Source organism: Lepisosteus oculatus, chromosome 7 (assembly GCF_040954835.1).
Source record: "Lepisosteus oculatus isolate fLepOcu1 chromosome 7, fLepOcu1.hap2, whole genome shotgun sequence".
Lineage (NCBI taxonomy): Eukaryota > Metazoa > Chordata > Actinopteri > Semionotiformes > Lepisosteidae > Lepisosteus > Lepisosteus oculatus.
In genome coordinates, this window is record NC_090702.1 from 47,053,366 (window position 1) to 47,077,574 (window position 24,209).

The window sequence follows — 24,209 nt, forward strand, 5'->3', positions numbered from 1 at the left end:
TATTTGGAAACCTTATCATAAATGAATGAACCATAAAAATCAACAAGGTAACAAGATGCATGACTGATTACACACAGCTGAACAACTATCAAAACAGCTAAAGCAACAACAGAACTTCTAACAAAATATATATACTGTGATGGAAACTAATGGAAAAGCTGTGATGCATTTCAAAGCACCCATGGATTCAAGGAAACTCGCCACTCTGAATGCACAGTTTACTGCATTGAACACTGGGGAACTACTTCATACATCATCTTCTTTGTGCCAAATGCAATTCTTAGAAGCAGTATAATTACTCCATCACTATTGTATATAATAAAATTGTCTATTTCGTAAAGCTTCAAATTCAAACAGTCTCGTTTGACATAAAATGAAAAATTCATGTTAATGCAGGTAAGACTTAAAATTAATATGAGGGTATCACTGGCAGAACTTCACTATATTAACAGGACTGTGGGGTTTAGAGAAGGGTTTAGAGAAGAATGACTATCCAAACCCAAGCTTGATCAACACAGCATAAACAAGCATTACAACACAAATAAGCAATAAAATATTACCCTTCTGTTTACATCCCATTTAGACATGTAGAATTTCAATCAGATGTAAGAACAAACAATTCAGCACTGAACTGAAGATAAATAGTCAATGTTCTACCGATATCTGTCTTACAAAGAGTATGGGTAGCTACTGTATGCTCATCATTATCTCTCAAAAGTACTTCAGATAATTCACTGTACTCCATATGCAATTTTCAGGTATGTCCATCAAAACCAAAATCTGAAGCAAGATGTCCGGTAATGTATGGCAATCTGTAAAGATAGAAATGTTCTGTAACTAAAACATAGTACTCACCAGTTCCTACATCCTGGACATACATATGGAGCTCATCTGTGATTTCTGTCACATAAACTGGTTTGTAGTTGGCAATTCGCTCCTTCTCCTCAGTCATTTGGACTACCTCTTCTGTAGGTTGCTCTTCATAATTGGCCCAGATCTGTCAAATAATCAAAGAACAAAATAATCAATTTCTTTAGTTCTAACATAAGCAGTATTTTTCCCCCTCCTCAAATAAAGCAATTCAGTATGCATAAGAAAATATTGTATCATTTGCTTTTTTGCACAAAAGGCATGATTTGGTAAATTCTTTATAGTACAATAAAATTTTTATATGCACACTTTTTAAAGTGAATATTAATATTCATACATTTCAGCCTTTCCAACTGTGAAACCAGTATTATTAGGTCATATGCAAGAAGGCTTATTTTACATAAATCCTACTTATTAAAACATATTGCAAACTGTATAGGTGTTTTATGGCAGTTCCATGTTCTTTTTTCTCTTTTAATAATTATTTTAGGTTTCATTACATTACACTTATGTAGTACTGGGCCTTTTGTGATTTGTTTTGGGAAGTCACCTAAAATAAAACTTCCATGGTACTGGGTAACTATCCTACAGATCGGAAATTTCATGATACAACAGTAGTAATGCTTTGCTCTCCAAATTGTTAATGCGTGAAAGTAAAACATTGCACTTTTAATTTGAGACAAATTACCAGTTGTATTTTTGTTCGACATGGCAAATTAGTATTCATTACAAAGGCATTAAAGTTATCCATTCTTTTGTAGATAAAATGGTGCAGATTTAATATTGTAATTTAATTGTTTGCAGATATTTTTACACCTATTTCACAGTTGAATAGGTGTGCATTTCTCCCATCAAAGAAGGCTAGAAAGGTAGAATATACAAAAGAAAGTTCCTTTCATAATCAACTACTTGGGGTACAAAGTTATTTTTCTACATATTATATTTTTTGAAAGCTTGAGAGGCAGTCTAATACTATGGAATTTATAGCTCATGCAATGCAAATTAAGGGCTCATTAAGAGTAAGGAAACTGATTATGCTTTTGGTTACAAAATAAAACTGTATATATGGTTTAATTAACACCACCAGGTGATTCACTGAAACAAACTCAAACTGAAACAAAGCTGTGTACGCTGCCCGTTTTGTGTTGTAATTTTGTAAAAGCAGTGTAAAAGCCATTCTCGACAGAAAATAGTTTTTTTTTACCCATTCTGGTTACTTTTCTGAACAGATTGTATGCAAATATTTAAATCCTCTTAATTAGATTTCCATATATTGGTGGATTAAAAAAAAGTTAAGACCAATATACAGAGTATAAATGCGCATACAGTTTTAAAAAGCATCTTGAGCATCATAAATCAACTTACAATATCATGTCTTTAAAAGTATTGCACTGCTGATTTAAATAATAAAGAAGCAATGATTTCCTGTTATCATATCTAAATTCCACTGTAGTACCACTGTGGAACAACTTTTAACATTAAAAAAAGCATTTGAATTAAAAGGATAAAAATACCAAGCAGATACTCTATTTATGAAGAAGAATATAAACACTTTTTACATACACACACAACATACTTTCATACCAGACTATATATTATAGACCAACAAGGGCAAATGGAAAACGCTAAAAAACACACACCCAAAGCACATAACCTTCTGTGGACTACTATTCTAATTCTTTGCTACTGTTTGTTTTGACAGCTTGTTGTTGAGCACTTTGTGTTGCTACAGTGCAAGAAGAAACTGGGCAGCTGCTGATGTCAGATTGGAGGGACATTCTGGGTACATTAAACCCAGTACTTCTGAAAACAGGACTGTAATTAACATCGATAACACTGGTACTACAAAATGAAAATGTTTTCAGTAATTTTTGACTGAAGAAACAACAATGATATGGTACTTCCCAGGCTTTATACAGTATGTGCCTTATCAACTACATACATCCTTCAGGGCATACTGTCCACAAGTGAACCTTTCCTATTACCACATAAGATGTATTAGCAATATTTTGACTATTTATGACAAGATTTTATCGCCTGACTTCTCAGAACTTTGTTTTGCACCTAAGTACCTATGCCTTACGCCCAGCGTGAATTACAAAAAACTTAATAAAAAATACAATTAAGCATTATATTAAAAATAACCATCACATTACATTCAAAACCCACACATGGCATTACACATATCATAGATTTTTGCAGTTTAAAATGCATTGGGCACTGAACATCAGCTAGTCCCCTTTTTTAGCCTTTTCACATAGCAGTGACAAGAATCTACAGAATATGAATAAACATCAAGCCAATCAGGCTACATGACAAGGTGCTGACCTTGCGACAGTCAATCAAATCTTTGCAGCTTTTTCTTGAGAGGACTGGGTGTGTTGTGTCCATGCAAATGTCTACTGTGACAGGTTATTACTGTTACAATAATAGCAACGGCTTGCATTTTCATTTAACGCTTTTTTATCTCAAAAACCTAAGGAGCCAAAAGAACGGTACTTGCTCCTGTTGCATTTCAGGTGCCACGAGTGAACAGAAGTGGACAACGGAGTCCGGCTGACTAGTTCTTCAGATAATAAGAAAAGATTTTTTGCATTGCATATCAGGTTACTTTTCTGTAGGACGACTTCTGCATTGAGCCTGCCTTGCTTGGTCCCTTCACCTCTGCACGAATTGACAAAACACTACAATATACACTGCCCCTGTCAACGGGTGGGCAGAGTTTCAAATGAAATGAAGCCCGCCTACATCACCTCCCAGCCACAGCTGCTACTCCCCTTGTGATGACTGGTGGCACTTGTGTGTGAGGTGGAATAGGAGAAAAGCCATTAAAGCAACATGAATCATTTTGTTATTTGTGACTGGTATTGACATTAAGTGTAGCTTCTCAATGCCAAGTTCCTAATAAATGATATCTAGGATATAAAACTAATGAAGAAACTGGCTTTTGTACAAATTCAAGAGTTTCAAGCTTCTCGCACTGATTAAGGTAGCTGAGTCTAACATAGAAGACCAAACTCTACAAGAAGTACAAAGTTGAGTTCCTTAAAACATCAATGGGGAAGACTGCTGAGTAATCTAGAATTCACTCTATTGGTTTATACCAGTCTTAAACGCACAATATAGTTTCTATGCCATATAACTCATCTGGCCACTAATTAGGAATGCCAAATATCTTTACACTTTCCTAGTGTTTTAGTACCAACTGTAAATGTGAAATTCAAGTCCTGACCTTCCCTTGAACAACTGTACCGCAGCACTACATTCATAAATCTTCAGAGTCACAACGTCACCAATGCACAATGCCCCTGCGCAAAGAAGATGTCAGACACACTCCTAAACACTGATTAAACGTGACAGCGTGTCAATTCCAATACAAACCCCAGGAAGCTAAACAAGCAGAGAATGCTGTCTGCGCCCAGAACACAATGCCAGTTTTCAGCAGAGTTAGGGGGAAGAAAAAAAAACAACCAAAAACAAAACAATACAATTGCCCTTCCTGAGGAGACTGCTTCCTGTCACATTAATCTGAATCCAATACCTTGTAGGGTCATAGAAAAAATTATGTGAGTTGTAAATTATAACAGGGAGCAAGCAGCACTTCAGTGTCTTGATATAAGCAGCTGTCATGAATTTTAGACTCCTAAACGAGCTTAATGTTGACATGTATATATTGTCAGATGCGAGCTCCCGATTAACATGAAACGCCACAACTCTATCCTTTAAGACAAAGCACAGCTGAAAAGAACTGTAGGGAAAAAAAAGCTGGTGATGTTTTAGCATTATTATGCTTTGACTTATGTTGACCTTTGTCAACATAAAATGGCTGGATACTTCAGATGAAATCTAAATGAGAAAAAAACAATCACCATATCCCCTGGCTGCATGCAACCCTTAACTTTTCCATTCAAATCAGAATTTGTAATTATTCAGGCTAATAATAATAATCCTCCCCAGAGTGCGATAAGAGGACAAATTACACACACACGTGCCAAACACTTGAACGTGTCAATATTTTTTAACACTGACAAAATGAAATGATATTTCAATGAAGAAATGATTGATACAATAAATTGATACAGGAATAAAGAGTAAACAAATTGAAATAGAAAAAATATGTTGATTAAAAAAAAATTTAAGACCTAAAATTCAAACGGCACAAGCTTCAAAAGTCCTGAGAACAATAACTCAGTGACTTAGACATACACTGTAAAGCTCCCACTGCCATAAGCCGATACAGCAATCAACCAGCCATTATGTCATTTTCGAGGTCACTCTGAACTTCAGGTCCTTCACATGGTAGAAGGGAAACTACTTTTATAGCATGTGTAATCATGGTGTTACATCTCACCATCCCTAAGGATGCCGATTTAACAGGAATTTGGAACAAGCATCTGAAAAAGGGATAAAAATGCAAACTGAAGCTATCTCGGGAACAACAGACACTGAAAAGAGAACCTTTGAAAAAGAAATAAGCTGCATTCCCTTGTTTTACTTAATATTTCTTGGAGACCATCTGTTCCTGAGAGAGATAAATTAAAACTTGGTTAGTCATAGATACATAATTTGAACGGTTTACCAATGACAAATTAAATGGATACATGTATACTACGTATTAAGACTGAATATCATACTTTTAAGCAGACTATGTATTCTTTGTGTTTTAAACTGTTATTGATTGGTTATATTAGGCAAGTGCAGAGATATCAAAGGCGAAGGCTTGAAAAGTCTCAATGAATGCAAAATTATCGAATTCTTCTTTCTTCTTCCCACCCCCCACTCCAAAGTAATTTGGCGGTAACAACGAGATAGTGCAAGGTGAAGCCAGCGGAGAGACTGCAGAGATCTCCACCGAGACAAACAGATCCTACAGTGTTTAACACACTCCACCCAATCGATACACAAACAGAATAATATTGTGTGATGTAGGCGATCCCCCTCCCCCCCAGCTTCCCAATGTGATACAAATACCTGCTGAGAACATCAATGACAGGGAGAGAAGGGGAAACAGGAGAAAGAAGGGAGACCTGGTAAATAAAAAGCTGCTGAGAGACTTGTTCTTCCTGCTGCTGCATTTGCCTGTGATGAGAGAAAGAGCCCGCAATGACAGCTACTGTGCGCATGAATGACAGCATACCTAAAAGACTGAGAGTGCTAAGAGACTAAAGTAGAGCTGCAAAGCACAGGGCTAATAAGGGTAACAAAAAATGACAAAATCTTCCTGCGGCACAGATGAAAAGCCAGGGTGGACTGGTTCTATCCAAAAGAAAAGCATCTATGTGCACAGCTCTTCACCCTGTACATTACAGGCATTTACAGTATGACCCTCCTTAAAGAAAAGTCACAGGGGACTGCCATAACAAAAAAAATATTTTCACCTTTCTGATGTCTTCTTCATAACAACTTATATGTAAATCATGTCAATTTTTAAACTTTTTATTGTTTTTTACTTAAATTTTTGCACATTTAAATTTGTCAACAACCACTCAGCCCACTCCTCTTTGAGACATGAAGAACAAACCTGTCTGTTCTTTCCCGGCTATCCTACAGAGCAAACAGCAGTAATTCTGCGTCTAGCTGAGGACTGACACAGCTCTTTCTGACAACGCGCAAACTCTGCTGTATAACAAGCTGCAGTGCCAAATTACCCAGGTCTTCCATCGTATAACCAGTTTTACTCACTTAAACAGATTCAACATCATCTGGAATACTTCATCACATTCAGTACTTCATTGAGGGAAACCTGTTTGTCACATCCTGTCATATCTCAAAGGTCAACATGTACGACCCATGACGCAAACACGGAAAGGAGGAATTTATTTTCTTATTTGTTATAAACAAATGTCTTGGCTTTACACTTAAATTAAAAACAAAAAAAATCTTCTTTGAAATAAAAACAGCATTTACATTACTGCATGGCACCTTTCAATTCAGCTCACAATCACTCTATTAACCAAAGCTTTCATTATATTAATAGAGAAGCCTCCCCTCAGCTTAATACACTTTCATTCAGGAGTTGAATGCCTTAATGTAGGGTTGTTTCTCTGCTGCTTTTAGCACTGTCTCTTTCAATGAGCATTTTAATGTATCAGATTTTTCTGGATTTTAATTCTGTTACCACGATTAAAGATCTGAATGTTATATACTGTAGCCCACTTTTGCTTTTTGAATCAATTAAAACATTTGTTTTTCATTTACTAAACACATGACTTAGAATATTTGTTTTGTATTCCAGGACAGCCCAGTGTGACATACCTTGGGTTACTATGCATGGTGGTAATGTATGAATAGATAATCATATAATATTTAATCATAATCAATGATCATAAATCATAATCATAATCACAGTATATAGCATAACTAGGGGAACAAAAACTGTAGGAAGGTCACTTCATATGATTGAAAGTACAATACAAAAACTAGCAAATCAAAAGGATTTCGTTGGGGTCTAAAAAGCTTTTAAAAAACATACAGCATTTTATCATATAGTACAAAGTTTTTTTCCAGTGTCCAACTAATGGAGGATAACAGGCTCATTGGCTAGTTCAATCACGCAGTACTTGATCCGGGATTTTCGAGCTCAATGTTCCTTCTCATATTGATTTAACAATTAAGAGGGTGTAATGATTAACACAATGGACAAGTGGTGTATTGTGGAGCACTGAGAATTCCAAAACATGAAATAAACTTGAATATAATTGCATAATGGTTAAACTCTTCTGTTTATGGCATGGAACAAAGACATTATGCAACGAGTTCATTTCCATTACAAAGCAATTTTAGATGTGTGAATTCTAATTCTAAAACAAAATTAATGTTTCCGATTTATGTAAACAAATCATGCATCAAATTCAATCCTTTTAAAGACTAGTTTTCACATTAAGATTTGCAGTAAACTGAAATGGACCAATAAAAGTGAATGCTACGGTGAAAAGTAGAAAGAAAAACTGTTTCGGCTGCTGAGCTTTCCAAGTTATAATGAGCAGAAACGTTGCATTTCCTCTCTCTACTTTTCAGCATGGAATTCACTTTTACTTGTTCCTTTGTAGCCAATGCACACTGACACCAGTCCCCACCTCTTCGATTAAACTAAAATATGTAGAAATAGGTAAAGATAGACATTACTTTTTATCATCACTTCCTACAGTATAAACTTTTTCTTGGTGTAATTTCTACAGCATCTCTTCTGAAGATCATACTTATGCTATATACAGTATTCTTACCGTGCTATGGTAAAAATATCTAGCATAAGCATGCTACTTCATTGAGTTTTCTAAAAATGTAATCTAATACTTTCCAGCATCTGTAAATCTATAAAGGTAACAAAGACTAAAAATGAATATTATTTCATTCTGTTGCATATTTGTTACTGCATGTCTATTCCTGGTTAAAAACAAAATCCTCTTAGTAGATTATATCTTAAGACTCAAAAAGCCCATGAATTCCCATTGCTTTGCTTACAGCTATCAGCAAAGCTTAATGTTATTTTTTATTGGTAAGAAAGTGATATCACAGGCAAGAAAGGCTAAGAAAGATGGTCCCTCATTAGAAATGAATTGCAAGGAGTCGATTGAATGGGTAGTGAGTCAGTGTGCATCACGGAAGATACAGTACTTGGAATGCTAAGAAAGGGGTTTACCCTCTGGGATCTTCGGTTATTTTTTCATGCTGAGATTATGGTGATCGGTTTCACAGATGAGAAGTATGAGCAGGCAAGTACACCATCTTAGACACCTCACTACTCGCTAACTCCTGCTTCCCAAGTGATGCGCACAGTCCAATGCACTGACCAATTTTAGAACAAGTCTGAAAGACCGAAGAACATTTTGAATACATACTGTATATTGAAATGCTTGTCTATACACAGCACATTAACCTCATATTACAAGAGAAAGATACTGTCAATAAGATTCAGTCCCAGTAAGAAATTGCAAGACACAAACTTGCTTGTACACATACATAGGCAAAGTATTAGTGGTTACCTTTAATAAAATGCTTTTGTGCCTTGTAAACACTGGTTGTGAAAGGAACATTTAGATTTAAAAGGGTCAAGGTTTACACTTGAATCTAGAAAGAAAGGGTAAAGCAGCAAAACTAAATCATGATTAATGTGAAATTTGTCCCTGCAAACAGATGAGTCATCAAATATCTGAGTGCAGGTGCAGAACAACGTGATAATTGGAACCAGAATAGAAATCACATGTGGATGCATTATTCCCTTACTGCTTTTTCATCAGAAAAAACACAAAAAAAAACTAAACAGGGGGTAGGGAATTGGATTAGAACCAAAAAATTGTACACACAATGAGAAATTGAGAAATCTTCACTTGTTTTGGCCCTAAATGATTGTGTGTGTGGAAATGTAGGCATTTGTTACCTTTCATTCTTACTGCATGTTACGGCAAGTTATAGACTGATTATTTAAATGAGACAGCAGTGTATGAGACATATCTCAATTAGCAGACAATCCAAACATGGTTACTAAAAATAAAGGATTTTGTAGGAACAAAAAAAATGACATCCTCTATACTGAAGATATTTTCTTGAACAAATTCCAAGCAACCTCCAGATTTTTTCTCCCCAAATTAACAATGTTTGAGCGTAATTGCAAATGTGTTGAGGATAGGGAAGAAAACCCAGAAGTCTCAACAAAAAGAAATTAAACTATCAACCAAACTGATTACGTATGCAATTATTAATTTCCCTTCACATACAGCATTGAAAATCTGAATACTCAGCCTTGAAAGGTCAAGCACTCAGCACTACTCAGCTGGCTGTTATGCTATGCCCATTAGTGTAGAGTTTAATAAGCACTTCAGTTCAGGCTCCTGAATCAAATGTTTGTGGGTAGCCATAAATGAAACCTTCAAGTCAGATCATATGAATTATAAAAAAACAACATCTGAGTACAGAGGGATATGCATATATTAAAAGTGTGCACTGCAGTACCACTGGTAACGAGGGATCAAAGCAGGTGGGTGCATACTTAAGGGATGTTTTACGTAGAAAATCCTTCAAATACTTAATATTTTATGGCATCCCTGCATTCTCAGACTACCAAAGCAATATTCTAACTAGGCATAAGGAAGAAACAATTTATTCATAAGCCAAGTTATCTGGCTATCACCATCATCATTAAAAGGACAAAACCTGAAGATGTTATCATACTTATTAATATAGTACCGCAAACCCAAACACTTGTCCTAAATTACCAAAACAGCCAAAAACAAAACAGTGTTATGGAACAAAGCAGTGTGTCAATGTGCAGTACAACACTGCTCTGTAAATTATGGAGGAGTGAATAGGTACTTTGGGATGGCATGTTTTCCTATAGGATGACACCTTAAAATGCAATTTCAGAGATTGACAATTAGCTTTATATTAATCGTCACAGACTACTACGCAAAAACAAACTGAATTTACAATGAATAGCTTATTTTTCCATTGGATGCCTTTATGCTGGAATCTGAAATTAAGGACTTGTACTTCAATTTACCTTTCAATGACATTAAATTCATTTTGAGCTGAAGGACTTTTTGTATGGAATAAAAGGCATCTTCAAAGGTTCCTAGCCAAGAAATTTCACATATTCACAAAGTTTGGGTATGCTGTGCTAAATCATAGACCAGATGGTTGGCACACACTGTGAGAAGCAATTTCTGTGAGCTTCTTCTGAAATGAAAGCCCAATTTTCATTTTTGAAAATAATATTAAATAAAAAATCAGGTCAAGCCTTTATTCTAATAATTAACATTAAGTAACGGTTTGGTTAGTAAGTCATAATTATAACTAGTATCAGCTGAGTCATATTATTGAGAGAAAACAAATGAAGGAAGACATACAAAATATTTACATATAACTTCATTCCCTAGGGAGAACTTTGTGTGATGTCTTAAGCAGTAATGAGATTTTCCATAGTAATTGTTCCTAAAAATGCAAAAATGTTAGGAAGTATGAAACAGTGCCAATAATGTTGTTCTATTCAGCATCAAGTACAATTAAAGACAAAAAAGATTAATGGCGGTGCTGTTATAATAATGAACACCTCCATGAAAAAAAGGTAATGAACTAATTACACTTTCACAAATTAAAAAAAAGTATTTTTAGTTTCTCCAACAGTTCACAGCAACAGGCAGTGATTCTAAAACCTGCTAAAACCTCTGAACCTTTGATTTTACGTTCAGCTCCAGCATCACTTAAATGATGTGCGAATTTTCAGTTTAAAAGACCTTAAAACAGACCTTGACGGATTTAAAAAACAGAGCTGGACATGGAGTCTCACGGTCTGCAGCGAGGTGTAGTAACCTGCCCTGCGGCCCCTTCTTCTGCGGATTTAAAGGAAAACCAAGACTCTGGGGAAAGGTTGTGAAATGTGTGCAAACCAAGACATTTTACTGTATATATAGTAGTCTTTTGGAGAAAGCTAAAGGGGACACCTGTGTGCAGACCGCCATCAATGAATAATATGGTCATTAACATGAGATGTGCAGCCTAGGTTTCTTGCTCAGGAAGAGGCTAAAGGTCATACACCCACTTATGGGTTTGAACACCACTGTGTAAGGCACGGAATGGGATTGATATGGGATGGACTTTGCATTCTAACACTGCACGCCCAAAAACACAGTCCTTGCTTTAGAAACAAGGTGAAAAACTGTTAGAGAAGATGGTAAAGTACCTCATCGAACAATAGATGAGGATGCTTGTTTAAACAAACAAAAAAAAGTGCCTGGATCATGTTACATACCTGCTTGTACCTTTTGTTTTAAAAAATGCGTTTAGATCAGTGAAACTGAGGAAAAAGAACAATTTTACCCTGATAATAAATGTGTGGTTACCCATCTGCTCTATATGTGATGCGTGGAGCTCTGCTCTGCCTTTGCCGGGAGTTGATCACGCCTGCTTGCAGGCGGACTCAGAGGACACAGTACCACTCTCTAGACAGTGACGAACTCTGCTAAGTCAAAAGACCTGATCATCAGCAATAGCAGAATTTTACACTGTCTAGGTTTCAAGGGCGTCATTCTGATAACACACTCACTACAATAAGCTCCGCTACATATACTGTACTGTAAGTGTACGGTATAGGCTGGTGGGAGATCACGTAGTCAGACTATGAAACCTTACTAATTACAGTTCCATTGGAGTCGAAATGTTTCAAAAATAGAGTAGGCTTAATGACATATTCATCTTACTTAAAATCATGAATTAAAAAGTGCTTTATTTTTATTTTTCCTTGTTAGCATGTTACTGAATGTGTTGGCTTGAAAATGAGTTGACAACGATTTCCACTGCTACGCGCATGTCATGATTAAGTAATCTATTTCCATTACTCATACGTTCTCTGCAGTTCACATTGAGCAGCAGCACCTCCTGATTTACAAATTAAGCACTGCTTATAGGGTAATAAAAACCTCAAAGGAACTGTCATTCTGAAACAGTCTATTCTTGCCATGACGTTTAGCAAAGTACCCTTCTGAATGCAAAAACCCCTCAATTTTCCTCTTCTACTTTAAGGATAACACCTTTTACAATATTCAATACAATTCTTACTGCTGCTCACTTGTATAATAACATTTCCCAGTTTTATTTTCAACACATTGGCTCCTGAAATGTATCTGAATCTATGATCACTTTTTTATCTGATTTTGTAAAAAATAATAGATCCTTTGTCTGACAAAACACGTAATTTGAAAAATAAATTACAGAATACAACCCACGCTGCAGAAAAAAAAAAAAACTCCTCAGAGGTATTTTGGAGTTTCTTTGAGAATTATCTGAATGAATAAATTTCTGAAGTTTAAAGGGATACAAACTGTACAATTTAACCTTCAACCCTTATGCATTGACCCTCAAGAGTTAAATAAAACTATTGAACATTTAAAAAAATCAGCAGGCCTTTATTTTAATATTGTATCAATCAAGAGGAAAGCGAGAAATAGCAGGTAATACTCACAGGGAATAGAACTGATTAGATCAGCCCCAGGCAGTGATAACGTTAAAGACAAGCAACACTCTTTCTATGCATTTGATAGAAAAACATTTTTTTTTCCCCGTCGTCAGCCGAGAAAAAAACACACATTTAGATGTTAATATTTAATGTGAATAGTGACAGGAAGGAAAACACGGTCTTCATATTTAATGTGGATCCCCCGTTTATATGGTGTTTTAACCAACTATCCTTTGCTGTAACAGCAGATGCAGACCATGTCACAGATGGAAAAGAGTTGGCACAAGGCAACTGATTCTTACCATCCTCACAGAACTCTAAGATTTATGGCACTACTTTAAAACCACTTTAACTAAGCAGTTCTTCATATGTTATTTTGAATTCAACAAGTGCCTGTACAAGAGGTTTTAGACCATTTTATATCAATTTATTCATAAGAATTCACACGCTTTTCCTAATGATTAATTTTGCACATTATTTAGGCTACTTTATGTAGCAGGATATGATAACATTGGGTTTTCACAAATGCCAAACCCCATTTTATCTGGATATTCTGTATGCATATCGTTGCCAAATTACATTAAACACATGCTTCCTCATTTTGTTATAGTCCAACAACTAGAGACATTTCACCACTACATGGGGATGGGGATGATTTTGACAAATTAGCAAATTATTTCTTAAAACATAAAGCACTTTAAAACAATAAACAGCATAGGAATGTAAGCCAAGAAACAATTCCGGTGTTGGTCTCTAGGTATATTATAATTAAGCTGGCAAAAACTGCATTTGGCCATTAATGGAAAAAAAAAGTAAAAAGCAGAGTCTTGCAGAATACTCAGACATAATATATGGTATCTTTAGGCGTTCTTGGACTCAGAGAGGTATTACAATTCCAGAAAAAAAAGGTTGAACAACTTGTCTTGAATGCAAATTTGAATGTCTAAACTCTCATTGCGCTCACAAATACGATGTTGTAGTGTTTTGCTGTGAGCAAACAGGCATTAATTGCACTGATGCTGATCCTTCATTGTTTACTGCCCATATCATCAATACCTACTAATTGAACATAGCATTAGTGCTGCATTCAAATGAACATAGGAGGAATGTTATCTGCAATTCAAATGCTAAAGCCAATACGTAAAATAACTGCTTTGGAGCTGCTGTGTAAATGAAACGTCTAGCCATTAAATAGGTATAGCACTATATCGGATATGAAGAAGAACAGAGAAAGGCTCTCCTTTAAAGTTTAAGGCCCTCAATGCAATCTTTCTTCTGGTACTGACCTTTCCTTTCCACCCTCTCACCTTAAGGTAACTCTACAGAACCTAGTGATTTACAACAACATATAAAACTTTCACGTCCACATGGGTCAGTAGTGGCCAAGACTGATGGGTTTTAAAAATGTTAAAGCATCACATGATTGATGCAGTGAAGGGTTAACTTAAAGGCCTTCAAGATGTCTGCAGAAAATGTACTTGTAAAACAAAACAGAGCAGACTATATAGGGATTTGATAATTATAGCATGTTTATTTCACACTTAACTGAGACAAGCTGTACCTTGGGTAAGCATGATAAATTCATTTTAAAAATAGTGAAAAGGTCAATGCACATAAATGTGATGCACATAAACATTTCTTTTGTTCCATAATTACTTATGAATCAGAAGAAAACGGTTTTAGTATACCCATGGATTGTTTAATAATTTCATTAACATTACCTTCAAAAACTGTTTCTTCAATATAAAGTAGAAGATGATATAAACAATCTTCTGCAGTCCAGAAACAGTGCAGAAAAATGGCTGATAATCCAATTCGAGTTTATGGAAAGCAAAATGTCAAAGCACACGGGACAATGACATTTCTCCTTAACTTCAATGGCTTAAACCGTCAATTCTTTTATCTCGTCATATACAGTGCAACACAAAAGCATTTACACCTTACAGTGAAATGCCATCTTGCTGAATTACAAATTATATGCAGTGAATATTTTTACTCAATTTTTAAAGTTTTCATTTTTAGCATTCAAGGGTGGAAACTAAAATGACTGCACAGACTGCAAATAAAAAAAATGTGTTGCTTGCAAAAGTATTCACCTTCTTTGGTATGACAAACTATTAGCTCAGATATACAAAATAACTTTAACAAGTCATAGAGCTAGCTGAATGACCTAAGTGTGCAGTTATTCCCATGATTTTAGAACAAACTCCATTAGCATAGAAATTCAGTTTTGCTTTGTGTACCCAGAATCTTTTGTTTACAAATGATTCCAACTGGAAAAAAAATACCTTCATAGTATTGTTTCCTAACATTTTACAGATACAGAGCATCCTAGTGACTTTTTGACTAAAAAAAACAGCAGTTCATTCTTTATTTTTTTAAATACTGCTCTCCTGTTATCCTTTGCATTGACAAAAAAAAGACTACATGTACTGCCATATTTATTCTTAGATATGGACTGGATACCACATCTAAGAATAAACTCCCAAAGAAACAATGAAATAAAATCACCCGATGAGAGATTTGAATTGCTTGCAGTGGCACTTCAGCACCTTAACTCTTAACTCTAAACCTATCAGGCTCTTTAGTAAATAGGAGGCAGAAGCTTCATTTCTCAATGTTAACACCGCATTAGTTCAACAAATTCAAAGCTAGTGTAGCTATTTTTAATTATGTATACCCCATCTTCTGTTCTGAAAGCAGTGATGAGTATCGGCCTGTTCTCTCCTCAAATATAAAGATATGCTATAGTACATGTTATGTTTAACAGGGTTTGTCTTTCTATGAATTAAAACAGATTGGTATTTAATTGTTGGACTACAGTCCAGATCAATCTTGAAGACAGCTACAGCAGGGTATTTATTTGATGCTGGAATAACTGCTTAAGAAGTGGGAGTACCATGAGAACAGACATACAGCAGCAGTGAACAGTGAGAGCCACAGGCCATGTGGACATCTGTGACTCCAGACCACAGATTTTACATAACAGCACATTCAGATTTTGTTTGCATGTATTCTTCAAGTCTTCAAATAAGGAGTTAATGTAACTGGTGGAATGGTCAATATAAATGGTTAAAATATGTATTTATAGTACACATACACACAGGTGGTTAATAAAGTTAGCAAGCCTTTTCAAACAGTTTTCACTTCATGCTGGGCTGCACTGGGAAAGCCATCACAGAATGGGCCCTGCTCCAGCAGCAATGTGTACTATGTCTGATTAGCGGAATGTACAAGTGCTTTTCAACCCTCTGCAGTTCCCTTTGTAGATGTACAGTACTTAGCAATAATTACAAGAAAACCCATGGGAAATCACACATATTACATATAAAAATATTTCCACTACATTTTTACACCGTGAGAAGTTAATGACAGATACTATATCCATCTATCCATTTTCTAACCAATTTATTCAATACAGGGTCATGGGGGAGCCAAAGCCTACCTTGGCAAGCAATGATAAAATGAATATTGTTGTTGGATACACTCTGGGCAGAACACATCACAGGGCACACACAGAATCTCACCTATACCAGGGCCAATTTTCCCAGAAGCCAATTAACCTGCTGTACTATTGTGTCTTTGGACTGTGGGAGAAAACCAGAGCACCCACAGGAAAACCCTGCAAACATGGGGAAAACGTATACACTCCACAAGGGCCCAGTGCTGTGAGGCAGCAATGCCACCCATGCTTTTCTTAATTGTTCATTCTCATTGTGGTGTTTATTATGGCGCAAATATTTACATGTAATACACAAGCAAACAACTTCCATACTTAAAATTTTCCGTGCTTACACAGCCGTAAAACTCCTTGGCTCTGCCTTGTACTTCAGCTTGTGTTGCCTGAGCAGAAATCATGCATGAATGATGTCTGACTGCAGCACGGCACACAAACCAGCTGACAAAGCATAACTTAAGCATGTGGGTGCAAACTCCTGCAGCAAAACAGCCATTTGAGTTAAACTGAGCACGGGTTTACTGTATATATTTTGAGACAGATTTTGCACCACAAAATAATATTAAATCAATAGGTTGTAGAAGGGTTTGCTGAATTTTTACAAAGGACAGAAGGAGAAAGAGCAAGTGCAAAAAGTGATGGTAAAAGAAACACCATGTAAAAAAACAAAAATCAGGAATATGATCTGTTTTAAAGTTAGATAACAGTTTAAACATTCACATATATCCTTGTGTCCAACATACAGAAAAGACAAGATAACTGACCATAAAAACTGTAAATGTAAAGAACAAATAATACATCCAAGAGTAACAAAATACTGTCTGCACCATTGAAAAGGGTCTTTTGAAATGATGTAAGTAAATAGGTTGGTGATAACATCCTGCATTTTTTGTTACTTATATTTTTGTATAAGTAACAAAATAGTACATAAAAGCAAAGAACAGGAGCTTGAAGGAAAAAAACGGAACCATTTCAGCATATTTTCTGGGTGGGGCTAGGATGTGCGTTTTGATTGTGTGGGTTGCACAAAAAATAAATAAATCCTGTAGTGTATCCTGGTTTTTGTAAGAAACACTAAATGTACTGACTAAAAGAATTAGGCTCCAGGAACAAAACCCATTAAAAACAAGTCACCACAAAATATACCCCTTTTCGGTCCGTACTGAATGTCACAGTCTGTTCAACTACAAACTGCAGTCTCATCATAACAAAATACTGTAAGACAAATGTTCTTTCCAAATAACTGAAAGTAGTACAGTAGTACTACAGTAGTGTTCCAGATTATATTTTCATTCTAAATACAAATATAGTCAAAAAGGCATAGTGAAAAAAAGGACTATCCAGACCTGCAAATCGTACATGAATCAACAAAAGGTGCTGTAATAAAACAACAGTAAAGAGACAGATTTCTAAAGCAGAATGAGAATGGTGCACTTTAAATGTCAGGCACAATTCCATATCAGCTGATCTTGGACACAGGTATAAAAGCTGTACTCTGTGACTGGTAATTTAATTATAACTTGTCTCTTGGGAAGTCCAAAGCTTTCGACCAAAATATATGTACTGTATAAAACAAACATTTTCAACCTTTTTGCATTTCTCATTTCTCTCTCACTATTAATTCTATTTAAAAAACACCCATTTAGAGCCCTGAATTTTCAGTAAATAAAATCCGACACTACGTTGCCTTAAAGTAAACATATTTACACACATTTGAATTCTTTTAGCTCACTTGCATGACATTTCTCTTTGATGAATACTTCTGCTTTTGTTGCCGAAGGTGGCAATGATATGAAGTACATTTCCCTCGAGTACATAATCAGATTGACTTTTTAAAAGAAACACATATGTATTGTTATGCTAGTAGGTTAATGCACTTTAAGGTAATGCCTCAGTGCAATTACTTTAAGATACAACTTTCAAAATATATTATTTCTAGTCTTTGTGCTCTCATTACACTTTATCATTCTGTTATACGTTGAGGAAACTACTGTTTTTCCACCAGTGTTTATTATTCAACCACTGAAAAAAAAAAGAAATGTATTTATATTTCCTTAACTCCTGTTAACTTAGGCTAGATATCTAAGCAATAGTATAAACCATGGCGTGCAAGACAAGCAGTTCTAATAGGTATACATTTTTATTTTTGGTTCCCTGAGTCCATGAATGATGCATTTTAATACAACTCTGGTGGGGAAAAATGTCTCTCTAATTCTACAGCATTTCTGGAAGAGCATGAGTGGACAGGCATAAGGCAAAACTGTCAAGTGTGTCTCCCTGGTGCATGAGACACAGGCATAAATTTTCCGGCATATTCGATAAAACCTCTTGAAAATGACAAACAGTGCTATCTGAAACAAAACAGAACGATGGATTTTAATAAATTTGACTTTAAAAGGAGAAATGCATTAAATAAAAGGCTTAGCGAAAAGTAGGAAAACAAATTGGTATGGACATAGTATACAGAAGCATTTCAAAACCTAAGATGGCAAATATTTTACTATTATTCCACTTTTTCTGATATCTGTCAAATGTGCTGCATATAGATGCACTGATAATCTTTGCCATCTTCAAACATCAGTGGAAGCATAATAAAATGAAAAAGATGGCAAGCAATTATGGAAAGTCACAGAAACATTGCATATCACTACATGTTTCTTTTTTAATGCTCTTTTTGTCTTGAATAAAGACTACAAAGGGACCGATTCACATTTTCAAAATCCTCAAGGTCACTGACCAAGCAATCCAGTAGACATTTTCTGAACAAACAGTGAAACATAAATTTGAGGACACAAGTGGAAACTAAGGGGAAATGTATTTAAATACTAAAAACAGGAGGCTTTCCCCAAGAGGATGTGCCAGTCTAAAACAAGCGACCCAGGCATGCTGTCATCAAATGCTGATACCACCACTTCTTTCGAAAATGTCCAATCAAGAACGGGATGAATTAGCAAGATCATTTGGTAACCTTCCTTATGTTCATATCCCTTCAGATGAGATGTTACAGCAATTAGAAAAAAATAAATGCAATAATCCACACAGCCCATCTGCCACTGTTCACATACTCCTACAACAAAATAAGCATTTAATGATATTCCCGCTCCAGAAAGTTAAACAGTTAATGCCAACTCATCACAGTTTAGACTGTTGCATCCACATGGAAGTTCTGTTATTTAATTTTAAGAACCAATGCAGTTAATGCAGCAGGGCAGTTGAAACACTCAGTCTTTGAAGACTGCTTATGCATTCTGAAAATGGAGTTCCTTTACATTTTGGCACAGTGAGTGGGTGTTCAGACCAACCACAGATTATGCAGCAAGAATAACTGATCAGTTTGAGGACTGAAGGTGTCAAAAGACATGGAAGCCCTTTAGTGGTGAACTCTGGATATAAAACATAAAAAACTAAATTTATAATTTAAATAAAGATACTGCCATAATAGTGACAATGTCAGTTACAAAGAATAAAACAGGGAATAATAGAGGCTCAATGTAGATACACTACTCCTCATTATCACTGCCCTTGAGATAGCAAATATTTTGCATGTTATAATGAGGTTCGCATTATAATTAGGGTGATTTTAATAAGATTTTGTATAAATGAGAGCAAAGGTACAGCTCCAAGTGAATGACTTCAAAAATGTTAGTGATGTGTGCAACAGTTTTATATTGTAATTGATTGGCAATTAGATTTTTTAGGAATAGATGTCTTAGGCAGGATACGTAAGAAGACATGGTGTGCTCCTAGGAGGATAAGATCCACATTCAGAAATGCCAAATGTCACTATGAAATGCCATCACTGTGTTCTTTATTAACTTAAGAAGTGCTTGACCCCTATAGGACTAACAGATTGTGACCTGTAATACAGATAAGCAAGGAGTTCTTGATTAAGGTATAACATGGGCAAAGCTGTAATTTATAGTTACTTTTTTATACCCTGTCTTAAGTGGGACATGGATGGAGGTTTAAATTTAATTAGTTCAAACTATTACTTAAAAAAATCACCAGTCACTGTTTTCATCACAAATGTACACATGAGCAGAACCTTCATCTAACAGCTGTCAGATATTTGAATGCCTTCAGTTGTATTCTGCTCATCTATTGATAACTCTTCCAAGAAAGGCAGGCTTATCTGGACACTTGCAAATGAATTCCTACTGTCATTCATATGGTGTGGGAAAACTACTACTTAAACCACACCACAAGGGAAAAGAGGAGTCTGAAGAAGGGAACCACTTGCATTAAAGTGCTCCCAGGGAGAGGGAGGGAGAAAAGGAGAAAACTCCCAAGAGCAGGCAGCAGTCATTTGTGTTCTCGTTATAGCGTGCGAATTGAAGCATGTATTAATTAGCAGTAATGCAATTCATGATGCCACATCTCATTACCATCACTGCTGCAATCACCCCCCAGAAGGATACTAGTGCAATACTGGAGTCATGTATACACATGCGAGGTCTGTAGAACAAGGAGAACTGTAAACTCCACCCCTAGGACTTTTAGCCAGAGCTTAATGGAATCCCATAGATGACTGGTAGAGGGTGAACTACTGCTCTAGGGCAGCTTAATCCACACACCAAGTGGAATACAAAAATGCAGCTTTGTCTAGAGGATCATATGTACATATCCACGAACATGCAAAAAATATATTTTTGGATTTTTTTTTCTCACAGATCTAAATAAAACGTCAGGAGTCTCGATGCGAAAAAAGACTTTAAAAAGACAGAGATTCACAACCCTGTGTGCATGAACTATGAGAGCCCTTGGCTGTTTGCAAATCCTCTTTGCTGCAGAGTACTAGATATAAAATGAATAGTTCAAAACACAATTGCTCAAGGCTGACAATAACAATTCCGTACATCTAATAGATTACATAATTCTAGATTCAATGCACTGCACAATTTGAGGGAGGTGGCACAGGTTTTCTACAACTTTTTAATAGCTCCTCCATAACCTCAAGGGACCATTATTGTATCCCTGTAAGAGAGAATTTCTTTTCTTTCACTGGTCGGATATGAACAGCAGAATAGGCTGATGCAAATACTTCTACGATTTTTAACCATTCTGGGAAAACACTGTCAGCACTCTGTCAGGTTCTTGAGATTTTTCAGCCATTTATTACTTGCTAGGAAAAGTAACAATAGTTTAAGGTCTTTCGATAATAACAAATAGAATACAACGCAGTTAGAACAGCATAATTTCACTTATAACTGTATAAAAGGGTTATGGGATGTAACTGAGGTTTAAACTTTTGTAAATGTACATTTTGCAGGCAAATATCTTGTCTGTCCCTGAATGCAAGAAGCAAGATAAAATGTGAAGTTCTGCTTATCTGAGTCCCAGATAAAAAGAATGGGAGAGAAAAACAAATACCACAGAAAGAGCCATAACTGCCCATTCCTCTTTATAGAGCACAACGCCAAGATTGGACAGTTCAAACCTGTAAAAGAACATTAAGAAAGGTTACCAATGAGAAGAAAGAAATTAAAATAATTTGAGACTTTATTGTGCAGATTAAGTAGATTGGGGCTATTTTACCAGCATGGCTAAAATGATCTCAAGGTATTTTTATTACCTTGAGATCACACTAGAATGTAATTGTTCTCCTACCTACAGATGTTGGAGAGAAAATGGAAAGTCCCTAGCTTCCAAAGGCCTGACTAGGACTTAAATTACATTATTATTAATTTTAAAATATATCTGTTAAAAATCAATATGAAATATCAAACCTGAATTATAATATAGCTGTAGTCCATATTTTAACAGCATAAAACCACAAACATTATCCCTTTGAGCTCTCTTACTGAGTGATTCACAATATTTGTTGAATTTAATTGATATGTAGTAAAATTCTAAATTTCTAATGACTTGACAAAATGTATTTTCTTTAATAAAACAGGTCCAATAGTGACAAAATAAATGTACATATATTGTTTTCCAGTTTAACAGTTAAAGAAAAAGTACAAAAACCTTTCTATTTTTGATATATGGCCAGTAGAATGTACAATTAAATTAAGCTAGATGTGAAACATCAATGGACAGACCTTCACACTGTCATTTGTGTACTAGGGTTACAAAACGATTAAAGAGATTTTTCATATTTCTAAGTGTCATGCCTCAATAATAAAAAAAAAAACAATCTTCCTTTACCAATTTGATGTATTCTGAAAGTATTCAAGAATATTCTGTTTTTTTCTACATAGATTGCAAGATTGACTATTCTGTTTGGTCCAAATAAAAATATGCAATAATGCATCAAATTAAAATTGTTATCCAGTCACACCAGGGCTATATGGTTAAGGTCTTCCTTTTACCTCTGAAACACCTAAAATGGACAAATGGAAAACTTGTTTAAAAAATAAAGGTACTTTGCCACATTACACACAGCATATAGTTCCTATATAACAAACTTTGTGAGGACCATTTACTTTAATTCCAAGTACTTAACAGAAATGGTAAACCAAAGAAACTGCAGTTAATGTTTTGATCTGTTAAGACAATAGCAATAAACACCTGTTAAGTGAGATTTTTCTGTATTAAAAAGCCCATATACTGTACAAGTCCTTAATGGCAGTAAAAAATGATATATTCCTGCACTGTTAGAGCAGCGGGAATATATCATTTTACTAAACAGGAAGAACATGTAAATGCTTACTTTAGGACACACATCTTCCAAATTAGCTTCATCTATCAATACTATGTCAGGTTCAGCACCTGCAGGGCACTAAATTTATTGGCCATAGTCTCGCCAATAGCAAAATGTGCACCCAACTGTAGAGTGGACAATTCTTGCATGTGAACTGTCAAGAAGAATTTAAATTAACCTTTCATTTTTAGCTTAATTTAAATGAAAACTAGTAAAGACCCAAGCCACTGGCAAAACTGGTGATCTAACTTTTTTTTGACAATTTTTTTTTACTGTCTGAAAACCCTAAAATGGAGCAAATACACAACACTACCAGATCCTTTAATAAGGCATTCAAAATTCTCTAGTTTTAATGTCTTAGGGGACTGTCACTGCTCTGCTGCACATTTTTTCCTTTTGAAACTGGTTTTGCTCCAGAGGAATTTCCACTGCTGAGAAGCTTCAACAGCACTCATTCTCAACTTATCTATAAAAATGTTTTCTTATGTACCAAGCTCAACAGTATGTACTGTAGGGATTTACTTTATTTAAAATGTGGTGTTTGAGATTAATGAGATTATACCTATTTTTTTCCAGTGTTTCTACCCTCCACTAGTTAATTTATAAGGGAAACTATTCACCTAAGGTGATAAAAATGAGACTTTAACAAATTAATTCATAATGTCTGTAGTTTAAAGGAATATTGTGACTAACAAGACAGGACAGGAGACAGTCATGTTTCAGTCTCAAAAGTGCAAGATGACTTGCTTAAATAATACTTTACTGGCATGTGCTAAACTGAAAACAAAACCTAAAATTTAAGCGATTCTTTTCAAATACTTAATTTCTTCATCATTTACTCATTTATTTAATGTTTTTTTTTTCTTTTGGGGGGGGAATGAACTTATATATTAAAACATATTGCAAAATTACCATAGAAATGTTTCTGATTGCACAACCCTTCAAGGGAAGGAAGGCAGTATTAAATGCTTTTATTTAGTCATTTTTATACCCAAGGACAGCTTTGTATTGAATAATAAAAGACCACTGTTCTTGTGCTTCCATGCTGGCACAATATGGACTTCCCAGAATCCCACTGTTTTCTTTCATTTTGGAAAGGGGGAAAAAAAACATTTTTAGATTTATTCACAGAATCAAGTCAAGTCCCCAAATAATACAAGCTGTGATACAGAAGCTATCTCTGCAACCTACTTGTATACTGTTGTGCATTAGATTATCTGAACTGCAACATGTAGCAAATAGGTCCTTTACTAATCAGCTTTAACACAGACCACATAGGGGATTACTTTAAA

General features: G+C 35.3%; 1 protein-coding gene across 1 annotated transcript in view; it reads right to left on the bottom strand.

Annotated features, from left to right (window-relative positions):
* Nucleotides 1-24,209, bottom strand: part of snd1 (staphylococcal nuclease and tudor domain containing 1) — a 305,771-nt gene that overhangs the window by 63,893 nt on the left and 217,669 nt on the right. The window contains exon 18 of the mRNA XM_015352232.2: nt 856-997. Coding sequence (XP_015207718.1) covers nt 856-997 — 142 coding nt within the window. The remainder of the gene's footprint in view (nt 1-855; nt 998-24,209) is intronic.